This window comes from Cavia porcellus, unplaced genomic scaffold (assembly GCF_034190915.1).
Source record: "Cavia porcellus strain 051 isolate PalLab524CR breed Dunkin Hartley unplaced genomic scaffold, mCavPor4.1 scaffold_2, whole genome shotgun sequence".
Classification (NCBI taxonomy): domain Eukaryota; kingdom Metazoa; phylum Chordata; class Mammalia; order Rodentia; family Caviidae; genus Cavia; species Cavia porcellus.
Window position 1 is genome coordinate 75,230,131 of NW_026947485.1, and position 19,201 is coordinate 75,249,331.

Sequence of the window (19,201 nt, forward strand, 5' to 3'; positions counted from 1 at the left end):
AAGGTAGGGCTCACCTCATTCTGACACACCTCTGGAGTGCCTTTTCATATAGATCTGGGAGTTCCGAGGTCAGGCCCAGGATGTCTGTGCTCAGAACACCCTTTTCACCTACTGAGTTTTTCTTGAATAGTAGTGGATGAGACCTGAGAAAAAGCAAGCAGGGTTAAAAACTGAACCTGAAGCAGTGGGCAGAATTATGGAGTGAGACAGAAGTGCCATTGATGGAGTACTCCAACAGAAATGTGAGAGAGACAGGATCAGTTTCAAGTAAGACATGACTAAATAAAAGTGAGCCTTTTTCACTTCACACATCTCTTAATTATTTTCACATAGTAACTGCTGGACTACTCTTCTAAGTAACTACTTGTCCATTTTATCTTGTTAAATTTTGTATTTCCAGGGTGTACTAATGTGTGATATGTATTTAGATACATGTTTGCTAAATGATCATTGCTGGACATGGTGACACACACTCAGGAGGACTGCTGAGGTCAAGGCCAGCCTGGGCTTTATAGCAAATTCAAGGCAAAAAAAAAAAGCAGCTTTGCTGGGTGTGGTGGCACACTCCTGTAATACCAGCATTTGGGTGGCTGAGGCAGGAGCATTGCTGCGAATTCAAAACCAGCCAGCCTGAACTGTACAGTGCAACACTGTCTCAAAAAGACACCCCCCGACAAAGTAAATGGTTTGTTTTTAATTTTCTGAGACAGGGTTTCACTGTGTAGCTTTCAACTCAGCAGCTGTCCTGCCCCAGCCTTCCAAGAGCTAGGGGTTACAGGAATGTGTCACACTTGTTTTTTTAAAATTGGAAATAAATCTTTCCAACCTGAGAAGTTAGGAAGACTATGTCCTTTGATTCTGCAGATGAAAAAAGGAGTGATTTTTACCACCTGCTACACAACTGAAACTGTCACCTCCCCATCCCAGTGAAGTTAACAACTCCTTCTGCTTAACTCCCTGTCCTTCTACTTACACTGACAGAAAAGTGGGAAAGGAAAAGAGTAGGCAGGGAGGGGTGATGAGGCATTTCACAGCAGTGACTATTCCTGGGGAAATGAAGCACAGATACCAGAGCACTAAGTTTTATTGGGCATTTCATTAAGGTTAAATCTCTAGGAATGAGGAATCCTCCTTCGAGGACATAAGAGTCCAAAAAACCTCAGATCTCATAGTGAACCACTGGCTCAGGTTCCTTGGTGGGATCACCGCCTCGTTCCAGGTACAGATTATTGTAAGGATACTGCTTTGGCCCCTAAGGAAAAAAACACAGGTCAGCAACCAACAACAACACACTGTCATCCAAAGCCTGGCAATACCCTACTCTGAGTTAACAATCATGCATGGGAAATGGGTGTGTGACAGCCCCTGGTCAGCCCCAGCTGGGCTGGAACAGCACTTCTCCCCCTACTCAGCCCAAGGCAGAGAAAAAGCTTAAATTATAATAGAAGAGGTACCTGCACAGTGAGGGAGAGTAGGATATGCAGGGGTAGGGGAGAAAAGAGAATCAGAGTCAGAGCTTTCTAAATGAGATGATGCATCCATCCATCCCGTTCTCTCTCGAGGTCGAGACAGACTCAATCTCCTTTAAGTCACTCAGCCTCTAATGGTTCCACCACTAAAGTGGCCCAGCAAATGAGGCGTGCAGGAGCAGCAGTGGGGGAAGCACAGAGGAGACAGGGCTGGGATGTGCTTCAGGGGCTGCCGGCTTTACCAACAAACAGCTGTCAAAGAACACAACTCAAGCGGGGAGAAGAGGGTGATATGCTTATAGACCTGAAAAATGGAAGAGCCACACTGTGTCCTGTGCTCCTGAAGTGAAGTTAGTGCTCACCCCAACCATACATGCACTCTTCAGCAAGGAGCCCCTGCGGCTTGGCAAGAAGGCTCGTGTCAGTGCACACAGACATACTAGCCACCTTCAGGACATTATCTCTGCAGAGGTGGCGCTGGGCAGCCAACTGCAAACACAGCAGCCTCCCTGCCTTTGGTCTCTCTCATTCCAATCCGTCCTGGAGACTGTTCCTAAATTCATTTCCTAAGAACCTAACCTTCATCATGTTACTCTTCTATTCAAAAACCGAAAATAGTTCTCTGCTACTGAAGGCAGACCAAGCCATCACTGTACCACCAAGCCCTAGCATGGTCTGCACCTGGTACACCGCAGTGGCTGCATTACTGTGTATTAAATTAACACATCACTGTACCTGCACATTCAAATTCCTCAACTGTACAATAATAACTGCCTTGGAGCCAGGGGTTTAGTTCAACAGCACAAGCACCTGCTTGGCAAGCACGAGGTCCTGAGTTCAATCCCCAGTACCAAAAAAGAAAAATAATAACTGCCTCACCTAACTAGATCACTTCCCAATATTTTTTTACACAGTGACTTCCAAGTTGACATGCACATCAGAATTACCTGGGGGACTGTTGAAAATACTGATCCTAAAATTCTACCATGCAGCTACTGAATTATGAACTCTAAAAAGTGGAGCCAAGGAATGTGAATTTTTAGCAGCTCTTAAGGAACCAATGCAGCTTGTTATCTAGGAACTATTTAATATATCTATCCCACTTTCACTAAATCACTCCTTTTCCTTTTTTTCCCCCTTACCCTAAATCTTTTATCCAGCTTCACCACCCAAATCCCATTTTTAGCATCTAGCATTAGCCCTACTTTCTGACAGCAGCTCATTCCACTTTGCATATACCTTTACTACATAGAAATACACACACCATATACATACACTCAAATCTAACTTCCACATATCTGTTCACATGCTGTGCATGTCATTTATCTAAATTTTCTTAAGTTTCTTTAACATACCAGTATACTTTCTATATCCTTTACATTGTTCAAAATATACCTAAGCTTAAAAATAGATGCTTAATTGCTTCCAGTACCCTACAGACAATGCCCTTTACATGTCCAACAAGTATAAAACTTTAGCTCTAGATTCTTTGATGCTACCATAAAAGGTCACTCCCTAAAATATAACAGTTAAGTATAAATGGCAACTCTAAACATTAGCTGGCTTCCACATTCTCATTCCTCACCTAGTCCTAAAGTGTGTCTTCTCACTTAGATTAGTCCAAGTAGGGGTGAAGCAGAACTCTGATACTTATTCAAGCCAATGGGTGAAGCGTCTCTATCTTCTACAACTCCTGAAAGCTAAGCTTGGTATTGACTGGCTCCTTATCCCCGAGATTTAATTCCCCCAGGAAAGCAAGTAATGTGCCTGGGGTACATTACCTCCAGATACTCACCACGGGCTGGTAGCTGGGAAATATTTCCCCAACCCAGAACATGAACGCCATGAAAGCCACAAAACCAAAGAGATGTTTACACATGGTATTCCAAGAAACAGGTGTGGGAGATGTGTCCACACGATTCCGGATAAACATATCTAGGTGCCAATGAATCTGGAGCAGAAAGCAGGCAAATATCACAAAATGCTCTTCCCACAAAAGCCAAGCAGGCAATGCAGCATGACTGAAGCTTGACACAAGGCTGAGCAGCATTCTGCAGTCTAAGAGTAATAGTCTGAGCACAGGGCTGGCTGTTGGCCTCTATCTAGGCTCTGCTCACTAGAGCCAGGTCTATCGTAAAGTATACAATTTCAACAATAAGAACTTTAATTATTTCCAGAAGCTCCATTCCATGTGCCAAATGTGGAACTTCAAGTCTTAGGTTACTGGACCATGTGTCTTTGAGCACAAAAGCTTAGTATTACTTGGACACAGAAGTGCCACTTCAGCTAGAGAAGGTCTCAGAAATAACATAGCAAGTAGGAGAGATAGAAGGTTAAATGAGTTTTCTCACCGGTTCACCCCAGTTCAACCTCAAGTCTGAGTGGTCCCATTCATACCATGGATCTCTTTCACTCTGTGAGCGGTCAGGCAGCTTTGGGTAGTCACCATACCTGAAAAATAAAAAGAATTTCTGGAATTCTGTGAGCAGTGTCAGAAAATGCAGAGTCTCATTTCAGAGATGAGAATCAAGTAATAGATACAACCACTCTACCTAAGAACAGAGGAAGTGACTCTTAATTCAAGATCTCAAGTTCTAATCACTAATCAGAGAACTAACCAAATTGTAATTAAAAGGTCATCTCAAGGAAAGAGGTCATAGCTCAGCGGCCCAGCATCTGCTTGGTAAACAAGAGGCCATGAGTTCAATTCTCAGTACCAAAAAAAAAAAAAAGGTCATGTCAAACTCTGACACATTACAATATATAAACTTTCCTGCCGATGGTGGTGGAGTACACCTGTAATCCTAGCATTTAGAAAATTGAGGTAGGAAGACTGTGAGTTCAAGGCCAGTTTAGGGTACATAGTGAGACTCTGTCTTTAAAAAATAATGAAAATTATAACCTAGTCTTACCTACTTAAAAGTCATATACTTAAAAAGTCCTGAAATACCTCTGCTAAAAGGAAATTTAGTAATTATTCTGTTCCTTCATCAGATAAAAAATAAAACAAAAACTTAAGGTCTGAATCCAAGTCATCTAGCTAACCTGAAAAAAAAAAGGGTACAAATTAGAAAAGCATTCTTTTCATAGCAACTATTTCTCAATCAGAAATTGGCACACATCTCTGTGCTTCAAACACTTCTTGGGACATCTTGCTTTGTTGGGTATTCTTCCCAACAAATCCACATAAATCTTAACAGACTGTTAACAGGGCTGCTCCTACCCACAATAGTTTAAAAAAAAAAAAGGAAATGATGATAACTAGACATATGTCACAGACAATGATGGAAAACAAGAATAAGAAGTGCTGAAAACAAGACTGAAAGAATGATGCTAGGACAGAAAATAAAGGTGATGGTAATCACTACACATAAGTAACCATCAGTACTGGAGATATGGGGAGGTAACATCAATTGGAGAATGGAAGTTAGTTGTTTAGTTTGCCTAAAACAGTGTTACGATTTCCTCAGCCCTAACAGAAAGGGAATGAAGTTAAAGAGATATAGAGTACTCCGTCTACAAATAAGACTCTAATGACAAGAGTCCAGTTCCAGCCTAGTCATGTGTTTGGATGTCAGCACCTGAGCCCAGCAGATGCTCAGTCTAAATGAAACCCAGCGCTGTGCACAGAGCCAAGGAAGGTTCCCGCTATATGGGAGTCCTCGAGGGAGTCATTAAAACCTCGGCTTCCTCATTTGAGAAAAAACAGCCTGAGCCAAGGAAAAAATTAAAGTCCTCTCAGCTGCAGCTGCTCACCCACATACTCCCACCTCCCTCCACCAAGAAAAGCACCCACACCGATGACGCTGAGGCGATTCCGCAGCAAGGGTCAGAGTAAAGCGTCCGCCCCCCCCCCCGCCCGCCCCCTGCCATGTAGCAGTGTAGCAATGTGTCTCATAGCGACCCGGCCGGCGAGCAGACAGTCTCCGCCTCACCCCATGCCTTCATCCGGGTAAGGCTCGTAGTCTTCCACACGCATATTATACTTCTTGGCGGCGGCCGCCCGTTCCTCTGGGGTCCTAGGATAGGGGCCCGGCAGCATGTCCTTGGTCATGTGGGAGGCTGGAGCGAAGAAGAGGGCAGGTCAGACAGTCCCTGTTCTCTGGGTGCCTGGAAAACTTAAGGCTTCAGGAGCTGCAGAGTCCCACCTGGGAATTTGCCTGACCCGCGCGACCTTTTCATCTCCCAGTCCCGCGCCGGGATCCCAGCCACTGCTGGGACTACTATCCCCCACCCGCCCATGCATCATATTTTAGTCACCCCTCCTTCCCAGAATGACGCCGCGTCCCTTCCCGCGGACCTGTCCGTGCCCCCAGCGGCACCACCTGCCGAGCTACGCTTTGAAGCCAACGGGCGCCCAGAGCCACTGCCTGGGGCCGCGCCATTTTCACCTTCTTTCCAGTTCACTCTGCGCGTGCGCAAGGACTGGAACGGCGGCTGCGCCGGGCCAAACCTACTCACAAGTCGTAATGGGGACGGCGAATCTTAAGGATTCCATCTGGTGGAGTGGATCAAGGAATCCATTTGGAAGGTGAATGGAGACCAGGGGCTAGGAAGGACAGCAGAAAGGAGAAAAAGCCAGGGTGATTACTCTGATAGTTCAGGCTGTTGTGTAGGGACTGAGTATTTCAGGTAGACAGATGAGCCTTCGGCTCCAAGCACACACTAATAAAACTTGCATTTCTTTCCTCGCAGATTGCTTGCCTCTGCTGTACTTCACTGACACGTCTTCTATCCTGAAACGTACTCATTTTTCAAACCCAACCCTCAAGTTTGCTTGTTTTTTTTGGTTTTGTTTGTTTTCTTTTTATTCTGTTTCTGCTTCTGCTTCTCTTCTTCCTTCTCCTCCTCCTCTTTCTTTTTTTTTTTTTTTTTTCCTATTCTCTAAACTAGTCCATCTCCTGCGTTAGATGCTCTGCGCGATTCACAACCTTTGAGTTGCCTCCTATTTCGGTCCACGTTTGCATCCAAGTCCCAGTCACCTCTACTCAACAGCTGTAATCCTATCAGAGGCAGCCTCCAGAAAAAGCCCAAAACCTTGGATTCACCAGGACTTGGATGCACAGCTTGCAAACCAGCCCATGATTGGCAAGCTCTAACTTAATAGAATAGGAGACATTATGTTTGCGCATGAATTTGTTTTCACACAAGTAAGAGTTGAATAATTTGCACTAATTTCCAGAAACTTTAGGGTTATCACTCACTGTTTTGAAGCAATTTTTTTTTTAGACAGGGTTTCAATATATAGTTCAAGTGGCTTTGAACTCACCATGTCATCCAGCGGACTGGCCTCAAACTCACGGCAATCCTTCTGCCTCATCCTCCTAACACTGATTGTAATACTGAGATCACAGTCGAACACCGTCTCACCAGTTGCAAAAATCATTATTATAGACACTCTCAACTATATATCAGAGCAGTATAAACAAATATATACTGGTCAATACATAAATTTTGGAAAAAATTACTGAACAGCAACTTTCCCTCTTATAAATGAGCATCACTAGTTGAATAATGTCAAAATAATTGGATTACATCTACAGTCCACTAACAGTACACTGGATCTCATCTTGGATCAAGAAACAGTTGATCTTGTTTATTTATTTGTGTATTTATTTATATTGCAACCATCACCACTATGCAATTCTAAAACATTTTCATTATACCCTAAAATAAATCTCATACAATTGGCATATTTCCTGTACTTCCACGTACTGACAACCATCAATCTACTTTCCTTCTCTGTAGATTTGCCTACTCCAGTTATCTTATATATGGCCTTGTGTGTGTGTGTTTTTCAATTAGTTTAATCTTTTCAAAGTTTATTCATGTTTTACCACATATCACTCTTTCCTTGTTAGGGCTCAGTGATATTCAATATATGGATGTACAATATTTTATTTATATATTTATCAGCTAGTAGACATTTGGGTTGTTTGCACTTTGAATAATGCTTCTACAGACATTCGTATACAATTGTCCTGTGTGGATCTATGTTTTCAATTCTTTTGGATATATACCTAGAACAGTTGCTGGGGCATTCAGTAATTCTATTTTCAACCTTCCAGAAAAATTCTCAGATTGTTTTGTAAACTAGTTATGTTCCTGCTAGCAGCATATGAGTGTTCCAATTTCTTTTCGTCTTTTTTTAAATCATAGTCATGATAGTGGGTGTGAATGGTATCTGCTTAGGATGATTTATTTTAAAAAGTTCTTTTAGTTCTAGAAGCTGGGAAACCCAAGGTTGAGGGGCTGTGTCTGATGAAATCCTTCTTGCTGCGTAATTCCATGGCTAACAGTATAAGAAGGGAAAGAAAGCACAATCAAGAGAAAGCAAAAGATCAAACAGCCTCAAGCCCTCGTATAGTGGGCATTAGATCACTTAATGAGGATGGGGCCTGTGGTCAAAAACCCCCAGTAGGTCCTATACCTCAATATTATTACACTGATTATCACTACACATTTGTTAGGGGACCTACTGAAACCTCATTGTCATTTGCATTTCCATTACCTTGATAATTAATGCTAGGTACCTTTTGTTTTTTCTTTTTAAGAGCCTATAATCCTAGCACTGAGAAAGCTGAGGCAGGATTGCTGCAAGTTCAAGGCCAGCCTAGACTACAAACTGAGTTCAAGGCCAGCCTGAATTACATAGTGAGAGCTTGTCTCAAAACACCAAATAAATAAAAACAAAAACATAATTTTATTAGGAAGAGTAAAAATGAATCTGTTCTAACTTGAACATTTGGGGTATACTAGGAAGAACCTGAAAATTCCCTTTCTAATGTCATCTGAGACTTTTATTACATTTATATGTACCTTGATCTATCATCCAACTTGGATGTTTTTTGATTCTTGATGGTACCTTATTATAGGTCTATTCAGATTTCTCTGTTTCTTCTTGAATCTGTTATGATAGTTTGTTTCTTTCTAGAAAGTTCTCCATTCCATCTGGGTTCTCTAATTTATTGCCATACAATTGTTTATAGTATTTCCTTATATATTGCCTTTTATTTCTGTAACATTGGTGATATTGTCTTCCTTCTTTATTTTAGTTTAGTCTAGCTTTATCTTTCTGAGACAGAATTTTGCTATGCAGATCAGGCTGCCCTCGAACTCACTTTGTACCCCAGGCTGGCCTCAAACTCTCAGTGATTCCACCTCAGTTTTCTGAATGCTGGGATTAACCACACCCAGCCAATTCCTTATTTTAGTGATTTGAGTCTTTTATGTCTAATTTATTTTTAATTCTCAAAATTATAAGTTTACATATTCTTTTTTGATGCAGGGTTTCATTATATGTTTCAAGCTAGTCTTGAACTCATTTTGTAGCCATGTTGACCCACAGTAACCCTCCTACCTCAGCCTCCTGAGTACTGGATTACAGGTGTGTACACCACACCTGGCAAATTTATATATTCTTGTAAAAATCCAAACATTGCAGATAAAACAGGTCTTAATTGTCATCCTTTTTATAGAGATAATTGTTATCAGATATATCATAACTACTATTTAGCATAATTATATAGTTATGCCAGTGTATTGGTTTCTATTGCTGCATAACAAATTTAAAAATTCAATATGCCATAAATTTAGCAGCAGAAACAATACCAATTATCCTTTCTTTCTTTCTTTTTTTGTTTCTCTCTCTCTCTCTTTCTTTGTTTTTTGATTTTTGAGACAGGGTCTCACTATGTCTCCCAGTCTGGCCTTGAACCCTGTGATCCTTTTATCTCAGGCCCCCAAGTCCTGGAATTACAAGTGTGCACCACCATACTTGGCCAGGATACCACTATTATAAACAGTCAAGTTAGGTAGACAACAAGCAGTTACAGAGACACTGGGTCTAAAACAGAGTCAGGATAACCAGGCCTTGGTCAGATAAGCAGGAGCCGGAGGTCAAGAATTAACATAACCGCGTGAACAATTAAGTCCAGAAACATAGCAAGCGAGGTGATGGATAACAACTTTTGCTCCTACGTCTGGAAAATGATTTTTCCTTCTCATTTTATTCTTTTAATAAACCACTTGGGTAGGATAGAGGCCCAAAGGCACATGCAGATATCTATTTGCTACCTGCCTCAACTGCTCATAGGCCCATCTGTAGTTTAAATAAGCTTATTTTAGTCCTATAGGTTGACCTTAGTATGACTCAGACTCTCAGTCCTGGTTACTTTTTGGCATTAAAAATTCCCAGATGAAGAGTCCCCATGGCAACTGTTATGATTTATATCTAGTTGTTCCCCCAAAACCTTATGTGGTCATAGGTGGGAGTTGGCTGGATTAGGGTGTGTGGATGTGGGATTAAGGATGTTGTCATGGTTTATGTCTGCGTCCCCAGGCCTCATGAGTTTGCATTGTGCATTTGTGATTGGTTTATTGTTTAGTGCTTGGATTTATGGTGTCAGCGCTACATCCACATAGGGGTGGAGCCAGAATGTGATGTAATGGCAGGAAAAAGGTGTGTCTTGCTCTTTGCCAGTTCCTGTTTGCTGTTTGGAAGCCGCCATGAATGGTGGCCCAGCCATGCCCACCTGCCTTGGAGCCAACTGAGTGTGGACTAAAACCTCCAAAAACTGTAAGAAGTAAACCTTTCCTTTACCAACTTGGGCTTCAGGCATTTTGTCTCAGCAACAAGTAAAAAGTAACTAAGACAGATGTGGATTAAGGATAGTGGAAACTCTGCCTTGGGTGTGGGTGGCACCAACCAACAGATTTACAGCCCAGACGGAAAATAAAGGGAGAAAGGAAAAGTAGGCTTGTTACTGCTGCTGCTGCTGCTGCTTTGTTGCCTCCTGCCTGCTTTGCCCTAGACTATTTCTCCTCTGCAACCCCTCCTCCACACCAGCTTACTGTGGAACCAGAAGACTATGAACTGAAACCTCTTAAACTGAGTTAAATAAACCTTTCCTCCTTTAACTTGGTGGTACCTAGTGTTTTGTCCTAGCAATGAGAAAAGGAACTTACTTTTGGGCTACTCCGCTCTTCTTAATAAACACTGCTCCTGTCTACCTCTTTCATCCTCAACTTCATGCTTTGACTTAGTGAGACACAGACCCAGGTTACACAGTTACACTACTAGGCTAAAATCAAGGTGCTGTCTTGGCACCTGAAACTCAGCCTTTCTGTGCTCAGTGGTCATTGTCTGAATTTGGTTACTTGCATTTGGAGGACTAAGCTCTTTACATGCTTGGTGGCTGTCACCTGAGTCTGTATCAGCCCTCATAGCACCTGTCAGTCCCTGCCATGTGGCCGTTGGCTCCTTCAAGGCAAACAGGACAGAATGTGCCCTGTGTCCTGGCTTCAAATCTTCCAGTTATGTATCAGATGTCTGCACTGAGATTTAAAGGGCTTAAAGCAGTAAGAACTACTCTTGTTAACTCAGTTAACTGATTTGAGATCTTAATTACATTTTTTTGATGTAATGTACTCTTTTTGTGTGTGTGTCTTTTTCGTTTTTATCGGTACCAGGATCGAACTCACGACTGCCTGCTTCCAAGGCAGGTGCTTATGCCGCTGAGCTAAATCCCCAGCCCCTGATGTAATGTACTCTTAACTGCAGGAGTGCTATTCTATCACATTCACAAGTCCTGCTCTTATTTAAGGGGAGAGACTTACACAGGGTATCTACACCATGGAGTACAAAACTTGAGGTCTATTTTACAATTCTACCTTTCACAGCCAGCCATAGGAACTGTGTAAATAACCAACAGAGGCATTAATAGTCTGTTATAATCAAGATTGTTTGAAAGTGTAGAATGCCCATACTAGTATCATGGAAAGAATATATACGAGCCGGGGAGATGGTGCCAGACAGAAAAATCAAACGACACTAAAAACAAAACGAAATAAAACAAAATAAGAATACCGCCCCGATTTTACATTTTATTTAATGTCCTGTCACGGCCTGCTGAGATGATAGGTGCTCCATCGCGCCCAGCTCTTCCTTTGATTTTAAAAGAATTTAACTAGCCCTAGATCAGGGCTGGGGATTTAGCTCAGCGGCATAAGTGCTTGCCTTGCAAGCGTGTGGTCATCAGTTCGATCCCTGGTACTGGTAAAAATACAAAAACAAAAAAATAATAATAACTTGCCTTAGACCTTTTGCCTAGGCCTTCAAAGCTCCTTTTGTTTAGCATCTATCAGTGTGATAACTGCTTTTCCTTTGACTTCCTTAGGGGAGTCGCTTTTGCTTCTCTCCCCTTCCAAGGGCGAGAAGTATAACCCTTGGCTAGACTTGCCTCCTTTGCCTCCTGTCTTTGCCTGGGTACCTGGAGCACTAAGGGTACGTCGGTTTAGCAGGAGGGACTTAAGTCCCGCCCCAGTTCCGCCCAGTGGAGGTAGCCTAAGACGTAGCGCTGTATGCCACCAGTAGGAGGCGCGCCCAACCCTCGGCCCGACACTTGAAAGTGTCCGCACCGCTCTCTTCCGGCTCCTCTCTATGGTTGCCGTTGTGCTTTTGCCCGGAATGGGCGGGGCTCCTGCTTCCGGAGGGACTGTCCACAGCGGCGGAGATGGCGACGACGGCGGCGTCGGCTGCGACCTCCAGCACTGGAGAACCCCGGGAGGCGGCCGAAGCGCTAGGCCCCGGCTGGGATGAGTCCCAGCTGCGCAGTTATACCTTCCAGACGCGCCCCATCCCACGTCTGAGCCAGAGCGATCCCCGGGCGGAGGAGCTCATCGAGAATGAGGTGGGGGCGGGGCCGTGCGGGCGGGGGAGGGACTGGGTTGGGGAGAGGTCGGAGGGCGGGGGAGGGGGGAGGGGGAAGTGGGGGAAGGGGAGGAGAAATGGGATCTGAGGGCTCTGCGCTGCGGGACGGGGAAGAGTGTTTTGAAGTTGGGAAATAGTTGGAGCCCTGAGAGAAGAACCCAGTTTCTTGGGATTGTGTCCTTTGATTTTTTTTTTTTTCACCTGATGTTTTCGCTTAGGAGCCTGTGGTGCTAACCGACACAAATCTTGTGTATCCTGCCCTGAAATGGGACCTTGAATATCTTCAAGAGAATATTGGCAATGGAGACTTCTCTGTGTACAGTGCCAGCACTCACAAGTTCTTGTACTATGATGAGAAAAAAATGGCAAATTTCCAGAACTTTAAGCCGAGGTCCAACAGAGAGGAAATGAAATTTCACGAGTTTGTCGAGAAACTGCAGGATATACAGCAGCGAGGAGGGGAAGACAGGTAAGTGCCAAGACCTTGGCTTTTCATTGGATTTAGGGCATCCATTTTTAAGGTTCGGGCAGAGTTGGTTGAGCAGGATTAGTATTGTGCATTTCTGAATTCCTGCTGAGGAAATTGTCTGTTCTTCTCTAAGGGGCTGAGTCTGCTTATTCCATTTTAGATGGCAGTCAATAGTTACTGGACATTTTGATTTTCCAAAAGAAGCTCAAGATGAGGAATTAATTAAAAATCTCTTGACTTATATGTGAGCTGCTGTGTATTTCACATTGGGGAAGGGGTTTGAGACAGGATCTTACTTACTGTGTAGTTCAGGCCGCCCTCGAACTTTGGGTATCCTCCTACCTCAGCTTCCAGGTTCTGAGATCACAGGTGTGTGTCACCTTGCCCAGCTCAGGCATTTTTTTTAAAAAAGAGTTAGGAAACCAAACAGTAAATGCCTGTCACTGTATCTAGCTCTAAGATTGCCAGTTTACAGCCTTTGTCCTGGAGTATCATGGTGAGTGGGGGCAGTTTCGATTGAGAAGCTGTATAGTTGTGATTTGGGTTAGAGAATACTGGTATGTTGTAAGCCTAGAGAAGATCAGATCAGCTTAGGTTGAAAGTGGGACAGCTGATGTTCTGTGATGTACCAGGGATAGCAAACACAAGGTACATTTGGGAGAATGCTTTTTCCTGGGCGGCCCTTGTGTAGGTCCCAGACTGCATTCAGTCTCACACTGTAATGTTGTCTCTGAGGACTTTCTTTCACTGAGTACTTCATATTCATGTTTGGGGAATGTTCTTGATTCAAAACGGTTACATAAATATGTATGTTACCAATGTCTAGGGAGAATCCCAATTGTTGCATTGGAGGCTTGAGGGTTCCTAGTAGCTAGTGTTTCCAATTTAATCACCATTTCTAGTAATATTACCTTAACTGTTACCATTTTGGGCAGTGAAATGCCATTGAGCCTGTTGAAGTAGGGTTCTTAGACTAAGATAGGGCTATTTGAGTCTCTTGTTCAAGTTTGCTCCCTTACTGATGTCTCTTGCAGGGATTAATTAAGTATATCTGGGTTTTCCTGTCCCTTAATTAATTTGTGACCTTCCTCAGGTATGTTAGGGTCCTGGGGCGTGCACCTAACGAGGTGTCTTTTGGTGTCGAAGACTGCTATAGGTAGATTGCTATACCTGTACCAGTTAAGATAAATGAGGCTTCAAGCAAGTACTCATTGGCCCAAAAAATGAAGGCTTATTACTCACTGTCACTATAAGTTCATCACTGATCATGTCCTCTTTTTCTTTTTGGGTTCCACCCTGTACTCTAGTAGCTACTATCTGCAACTTTGTTTTTGTTGTGGCAGGGAGAAAGATGGGGAGTGTGGACTGTTCCTTAAAATTAAAGGTAGGCATAGCGGCCTGCACTTGTGATCCCACGTACTTGGGGAGTCTGAAACTAAAAGCCTGCGAATTCAAGGCCAGCCTGGGCAGTTTAGTGAGACTCTGTCTCAAAATAAAAAATTAAAATGGCTGGGGATGTGACCCAGTAGTAGTATACGTGCCTAACATAGGTCCAGTTACCAGCACCACAGAAAGTGAAAACAAACCGTTCAAACACAATTCACGTCAGTGGGTATTTCATTGGCCAAAGTAAGTGAAATAAGCCTGGCTTTAAGCAGGGATGAAAGAATAGGTTCTCTGGGGATAGACCAGCTTTTGGCAGGTGAACAATGTTACAGTCTATGAGAGTGGCTATCAAGGGCCAAAGGAGGTATGTTAGGCCTTGAGAATCTGGCTAATTTACCTTTCTAGGCTTTTGGTGAATAGTCTTCCAGGAAACTAAAATTGTGTAGAAATTCAGTATGTATGTACACTTTTAAGAGGTATTTTGGATTCTTAAGGGGTTTATTCTATGACCCAGAAGGATAAGAATCTCTTCTTTAAAAGTTTAGTGTTGAATAGAGTTCAGGGAAGAAGAGATAAGACTTTAGTTCTCAGCTGGATGGAGTGGTGCATGCCTGTATTCTCAGCACTCTGGAGCCAGGGGCAGGAGGCCAACCTGAATTACATAGTGAGACTTGTCTCAAAAATGGGGAGAAAAAGAATTCAGTTCTGAGTTGGGTGTGGAAGTGTACCACTGTGGTCTCAGCTCCTTGGAAGGACAAGGTAGAAGTTCAACACTAGCCTGGGCATCACATTGTGACCCTGTCTCAAGAAAGAAAAACTCAGTTCTGTGAGAATTCTTGTTGGTTATAGATTTACATGACCATAGCTATTTTCTATGGGAGATGCTGAAGTGGATTTGAGTTTGTATTTCCAGATATGAGGAACACAGGTCAGGGGCTGTGTGCATGCATTGATGGAATTTTCTTCTTGGGGAATGTAGGTTGTATCTACAGCAAACTCTCAATGACACCGTGGGCAGGAAAATTGTCATGGACTTTTTGGGTTTTAACTGGAACTGGATTAATAAGCAACAGGGAAAGCGCGGCTGGGGACAGCTAACCTCTAACCTGCTGCTCATTGGCATGGAAGGTAAGAACTCTTTCAGAAAGCAGCATGGCTTGGAATCATACAAAATTGATTTCCAGTTTTGTCTCTATCAGTAGTTAGCTCCATGACTCTGAGTAAATCGCTGGGTTTTTTTAAGTGTCAGCTTCCTCATCTGCAGAAGAGACACAATAATATCTCACAGATAACTGTGAGGATGAAATGAGATAATGTGTGTTCCACTGGTTTCATGCACTCTAAAAAAAGTTCCCTGTTCCCCTTCTCAGCTGCTGTGTGAGGGCATATATTGAAATGTTGGGGACCCCTCTGAAATGCCCCGGCTGTCCATTGGATCTGTCTGTATCCAGAAGATTTGCATCTCAGTAAAAAAAAAAAAGGGCAAAACTTACAGATTCAACCTTATTTTTTAAATGGGTAATATATTTATGGGGCACAAAATTAAAAAAGTGTAAATAGGTATGTGGCTGTGTCTCTTCCACCTCTGTATCTCCCAATCTCCTGGTTCCCTTCTTTCAAGGGGCTGCATTTACTGCTTATTTTTTTTTGCTAATAAATGTTATGTATACACAAGCAAATATATCAATATGATCTTCTGGGTTTTGTTTGTCTACTTTTGAGCAAGAAGAAAAAGTTTTTTAATTCCATTAGGAGAAGGAGAATTACTAATGGGGAGGGTCATTGTCTTATTTTATTTCTAGCATTAGCTCATGGCGGGCTCCCAGTTGGTGCTTAGTAAATCGTGAATAGACTTTGTTGAACAAGGAAGGAGAGTGATTGTTCATTGTCATTCACTCCTGAGTTCTGAGTCTCTTCAGTTACCCTTTCTCCAGGTTTGGATCCTTTGTTGTAGATTAATAAAGTTTTCCAGCAGTGTAGCTTAGGAGTTAACACCTGTCCTTTGAAGCCCATGGTTGATTGGCCCGCCAGGAAGGAGCCACTTCTGGTTTCCTTGAGTCTTTCTCCATTGCTTTCTTTTCCTGTAGCAGGGAGATGGATCCTTCAGCTAGAGATAAAGAACAACTGTCTTTTGAAGGCACCCATGTACTCAGCACGTAAGAAGGTGGCTTTCTTGGCACACCCAAGTGAACTGGGGAAGGTTTCCTAAACTCCATGCCCTACAGAAGTGTGCAGAGGGCATAGATGTGGCCTGTTACACAGAAATGAGGTAGAACATACCTTAGGGCAGAACTGTGGAAGGTAACATTTAAATAATGTGTTAAGGTTGTTTAAATTTTATAATACTCCCTTTGTGCTTTATGCTTCTCCCTGGAGAGAGCCAGCAACCCCAGTGAGTCTCATGCTGCTATGAGAAGTTCTGTGTCTCACAGGTGCGGTGAAATGGGAACACAGGTTGAAAATCTTGGGCTCTGGGAGAACTATAAAACACAAGGACATATTCACTCAACTTAAAATGACTAACTCTTCCAGAAGATCATGTGTTCATTGTTGGTAGTAGTCATTTCAGTCATTTCTGACTTGCTTCCCTTGAATTGTTGCCACAGTCAAGGAGAGTACAAATATACACAGTATCTTCTCCTGTGAGACTTGAATCTGTTTTGTGTGCCCTTGATTCCAGGAAGGACAGCAGCCATCATTTAGGAAAGTCTACAGTACTTTGCTAATTGGTCATGAACCCTTTACAATGAAAGTTACTATAATTACTGCCCATAAAAATGTAACCCATAAGCCTGGTGTGGTGGTGCATGTCTGTAATCCCAGCACTCAGGAGGCTGAGACTGGAGGATCACTGTGAGTTCAAGGCTGTCCTAGGCTAAGTAATGAGTTTAAGGCCAGCCTGAACTACACAGCAAGACCTTGTTTCCAAAAACAAGTAATGTTTAATTTGCTAAGAGTTGTAACTGCAGTATCTCTGATTCTGCGTAAAATTTGACTTGAAACCTTTAGCTGGGAAGGCATGCTGGGTTTCCTCTCCAGGGCTGTTGAACCTGTGCAGCAGATGCACTACTTTGGATAAAGAAATGTCTTTTTTCCTATAGGAAATGTGACACCTGCTCACTATGATGAACAACAGAACTTCTTTGCTCAGATAAAAGGCCATAAGCGATGCATCTTATTCCCACCAGATCAGTTTGAGTGCCTCTATCCATACCCTGTCCATCACCCATGTGACAGACAGAGCCAGGTGAGTTCGTGTGACCAAAAGAGGGCGTGGAGCTCCAAATTCTAGGGATGCCTTGAAAGCAGTAGCCGCAGCAGTGTTCCTCTTCCCTGTGGTGGTAGGCGAGGTTTGGATTACAGATTGGTTGGTTACTTTATAGGCAAACCCAGAGTCACTCAACATATTCCAGGCTCCTCAAGTGGTCACCATGAAACAGCCCATAGAGCTCTTCTCAGGAGCAGGCTGTCACTGATGCTGGTGGGCTCTGGTTACTCTGGTTGGTTCGCTTACAAGCTTGTGAACAGAGTATATATGTCTCCATTGGATTTAATCATTGCTTTTTGTTGTCATGTATTCTGTTTTTTTTTTTTTTTTTAATATAGGGAAAGGTAAATAAAGTATGTTACTCGTATTTCCTGGATTTAAGTGAGGCTTGGTTGACTGCATGAGTAGCAACAGACATCCTCTCCCTCTTTGTAGGAATCTGTTGGTTAGAATTTGTTGTGGGAGGAAAGTTTCTGAAGGTTTAGGAGATGGATGAGTTCTGGTTTCTCATCCTTAGGTCATTGAGTAGTCTTGAGATACCACACACACTGAAGCCTTGGACTCTTACTCATGTAACACTCAAGCCTGGACTGCCTTACGTTGTTCTCTAAGAGCAAAACATGCATTGCATTTTCTGCTGCCTAGCTAAAGATGTTTCCAGTTTGATACTTAACATATCAAGGTGTAATAGTACATGGTTGTTTTAATGACAGTCTGGTGATTGACCTTTTTTGTTTTTCTTGAATCTCTTAGGTGGACTTTGACAATCCTGACTACGAGAGATTTCCCAATTTCCAAAATGTGGTTGGTTATGAAACAGTGGTTGGCCCTGGTGATGTTCTTTACATCCCAATGTACTGGTGAGGAAGAGGCTATGGGTTGGGCCCTCCGGGAGCTAACTTTCTCATTCCCTGGAAAGCTTTATTTGTGTGTTTTCTGAGTTGAGACAAGATCGATAATATGTGCAGTAAGGTTAATATTCAAATGTCAGCATACTGACCATGGGGGAGATGATAACCCCGTCTCTTAAGAGAGGAGGACAGTTCCTCAAATCCCTTGAGATCCTGGAGACTGTCCATATCCTTTGGGATTTGACAACTGAACGCTGCTGCCAGTAGCCCAGTGTGTTCTGCAGGATGAGCAGAGCGATACTGTCTTTATTCTGTCTCTCTCTTCTCTTATACTCTGCTTAGTTTCCTGTTCCTCCCTGGGAAAAGTAACCAGGGTCTGTTTGTTTCTTTGCAGGTGGCATCATATAGAGTCATTACTGAATGGGGGGATTACCATCACTGTGAATTTCTGGTATAAGGTGAACATGTTTTCTCAGTTTTTTGATAAAACTATGGCTGGGGTGAGGTAAATGTAATGAATGATTTTGACTGGCTTGGGGTAGTTGGCCATCCCTAGAAGTGATCCAGGGTCTTTGGGAAAAGATGAAAAAGAAGAAGATTGAATCAGTTTCTTAGAAAGGAGAATGGTACTAGGAGCAGTCAGCTGACACTGAACACCGCTGCTGAAAACATTTTCTGACCTTCTGCTTTCTTTGTAGGGGGCTCCCACTCCTAAGAGAATTGAATATCCTCTCAAAGCTCATCAGAAAGTGGCCATAATGAGGAACATTGAGAAGATGCTTGGAGAGGCCTTGGGGAACCCACAGGAGGTAAGTCAGAGCTAGTGCGGCACCTCCTTACCTTCTTCGTCTCGATGTCTGCTATGTCCTCTCTCTCCACAGAGGTTATGGGTATGTTTTTAAAAATTCTTGTTTTCTGGTAAGAGCTGGATTTGACTGGCGGATCAATTATAATCTGTTCCGAGCTAGTAGTAATATTCCCCTCGAGCCTTATGTGCCAGCTGGGAATCCCCAAGGGGATTCTTTTGGAATGGGAAGTGTTCAGTAA

At 43.0% G+C, this 19,201-nt stretch overlaps 3 protein-coding genes across 4 annotated transcripts in view; 1 reads left to right on the top strand and 2 right to left on the bottom strand.

Moving 5' to 3' along the window:
• Positions 1-883, bottom strand: part of Sec31b (SEC31 homolog B, COPII coat complex component) — a 46,954-nt gene extending 46,071 nt beyond the window's left edge. The window contains exon 1 of the mRNA XM_063243933.1: positions 15-883. The gene's annotated coding sequence lies outside the window, so the exon portion shown is untranslated. The remainder of the gene's footprint in view (positions 1-14) is intronic.
• Positions 884-1,066: 183 nt separating this feature from the next.
• Positions 1,067-5,919, bottom strand: Ndufb8 (NADH:ubiquinone oxidoreductase subunit B8). The gene is made up of 5 exons (XM_003475046.5): positions 5,770-5,919; positions 5,405-5,531; positions 3,821-3,920; positions 3,265-3,420; positions 1,067-1,252 (listed from the first exon to the last, which is right to left on the bottom strand). The coding sequence occupies exons 1-5, from the start codon at positions 5,852-5,854 to the stop codon at positions 1,160-1,162; spliced, it is 561 nt and encodes a 186-aa protein (XP_003475094.1). The 5' UTR covers positions 5,855-5,919; the 3' UTR covers positions 1,067-1,159.
• A 6,031-nt stretch (positions 5,920-11,950) lies between these two features.
• Positions 11,951-19,201, top strand: part of Hif1an (hypoxia inducible factor 1 subunit alpha inhibitor) — a 39,142-nt gene continuing 31,891 nt past the window's right edge. For both annotated transcript variants that reach the window (XR_010045849.1, XM_005006067.3), the window contains exons 1-7: positions 11,951-12,160; positions 12,399-12,649; positions 15,015-15,163; positions 17,137-17,282; positions 18,057-18,163; positions 18,549-18,612; positions 18,853-18,963. Coding sequence is in view for 1 of the 2 variants with exons in the window: in XM_005006067.3 (XP_005006124.2) it covers positions 11,984-12,160; positions 12,399-12,649; positions 15,015-15,163; positions 17,137-17,282; positions 18,057-18,163; positions 18,549-18,612; positions 18,853-18,963 (1,005 nt within the window). In the remaining variant the exon portion in view is untranslated. The remainder of the gene's footprint in view (positions 12,161-12,398; positions 12,650-15,014; positions 15,164-17,136; positions 17,283-18,056; positions 18,164-18,548; positions 18,613-18,852; positions 18,964-19,201) is intronic.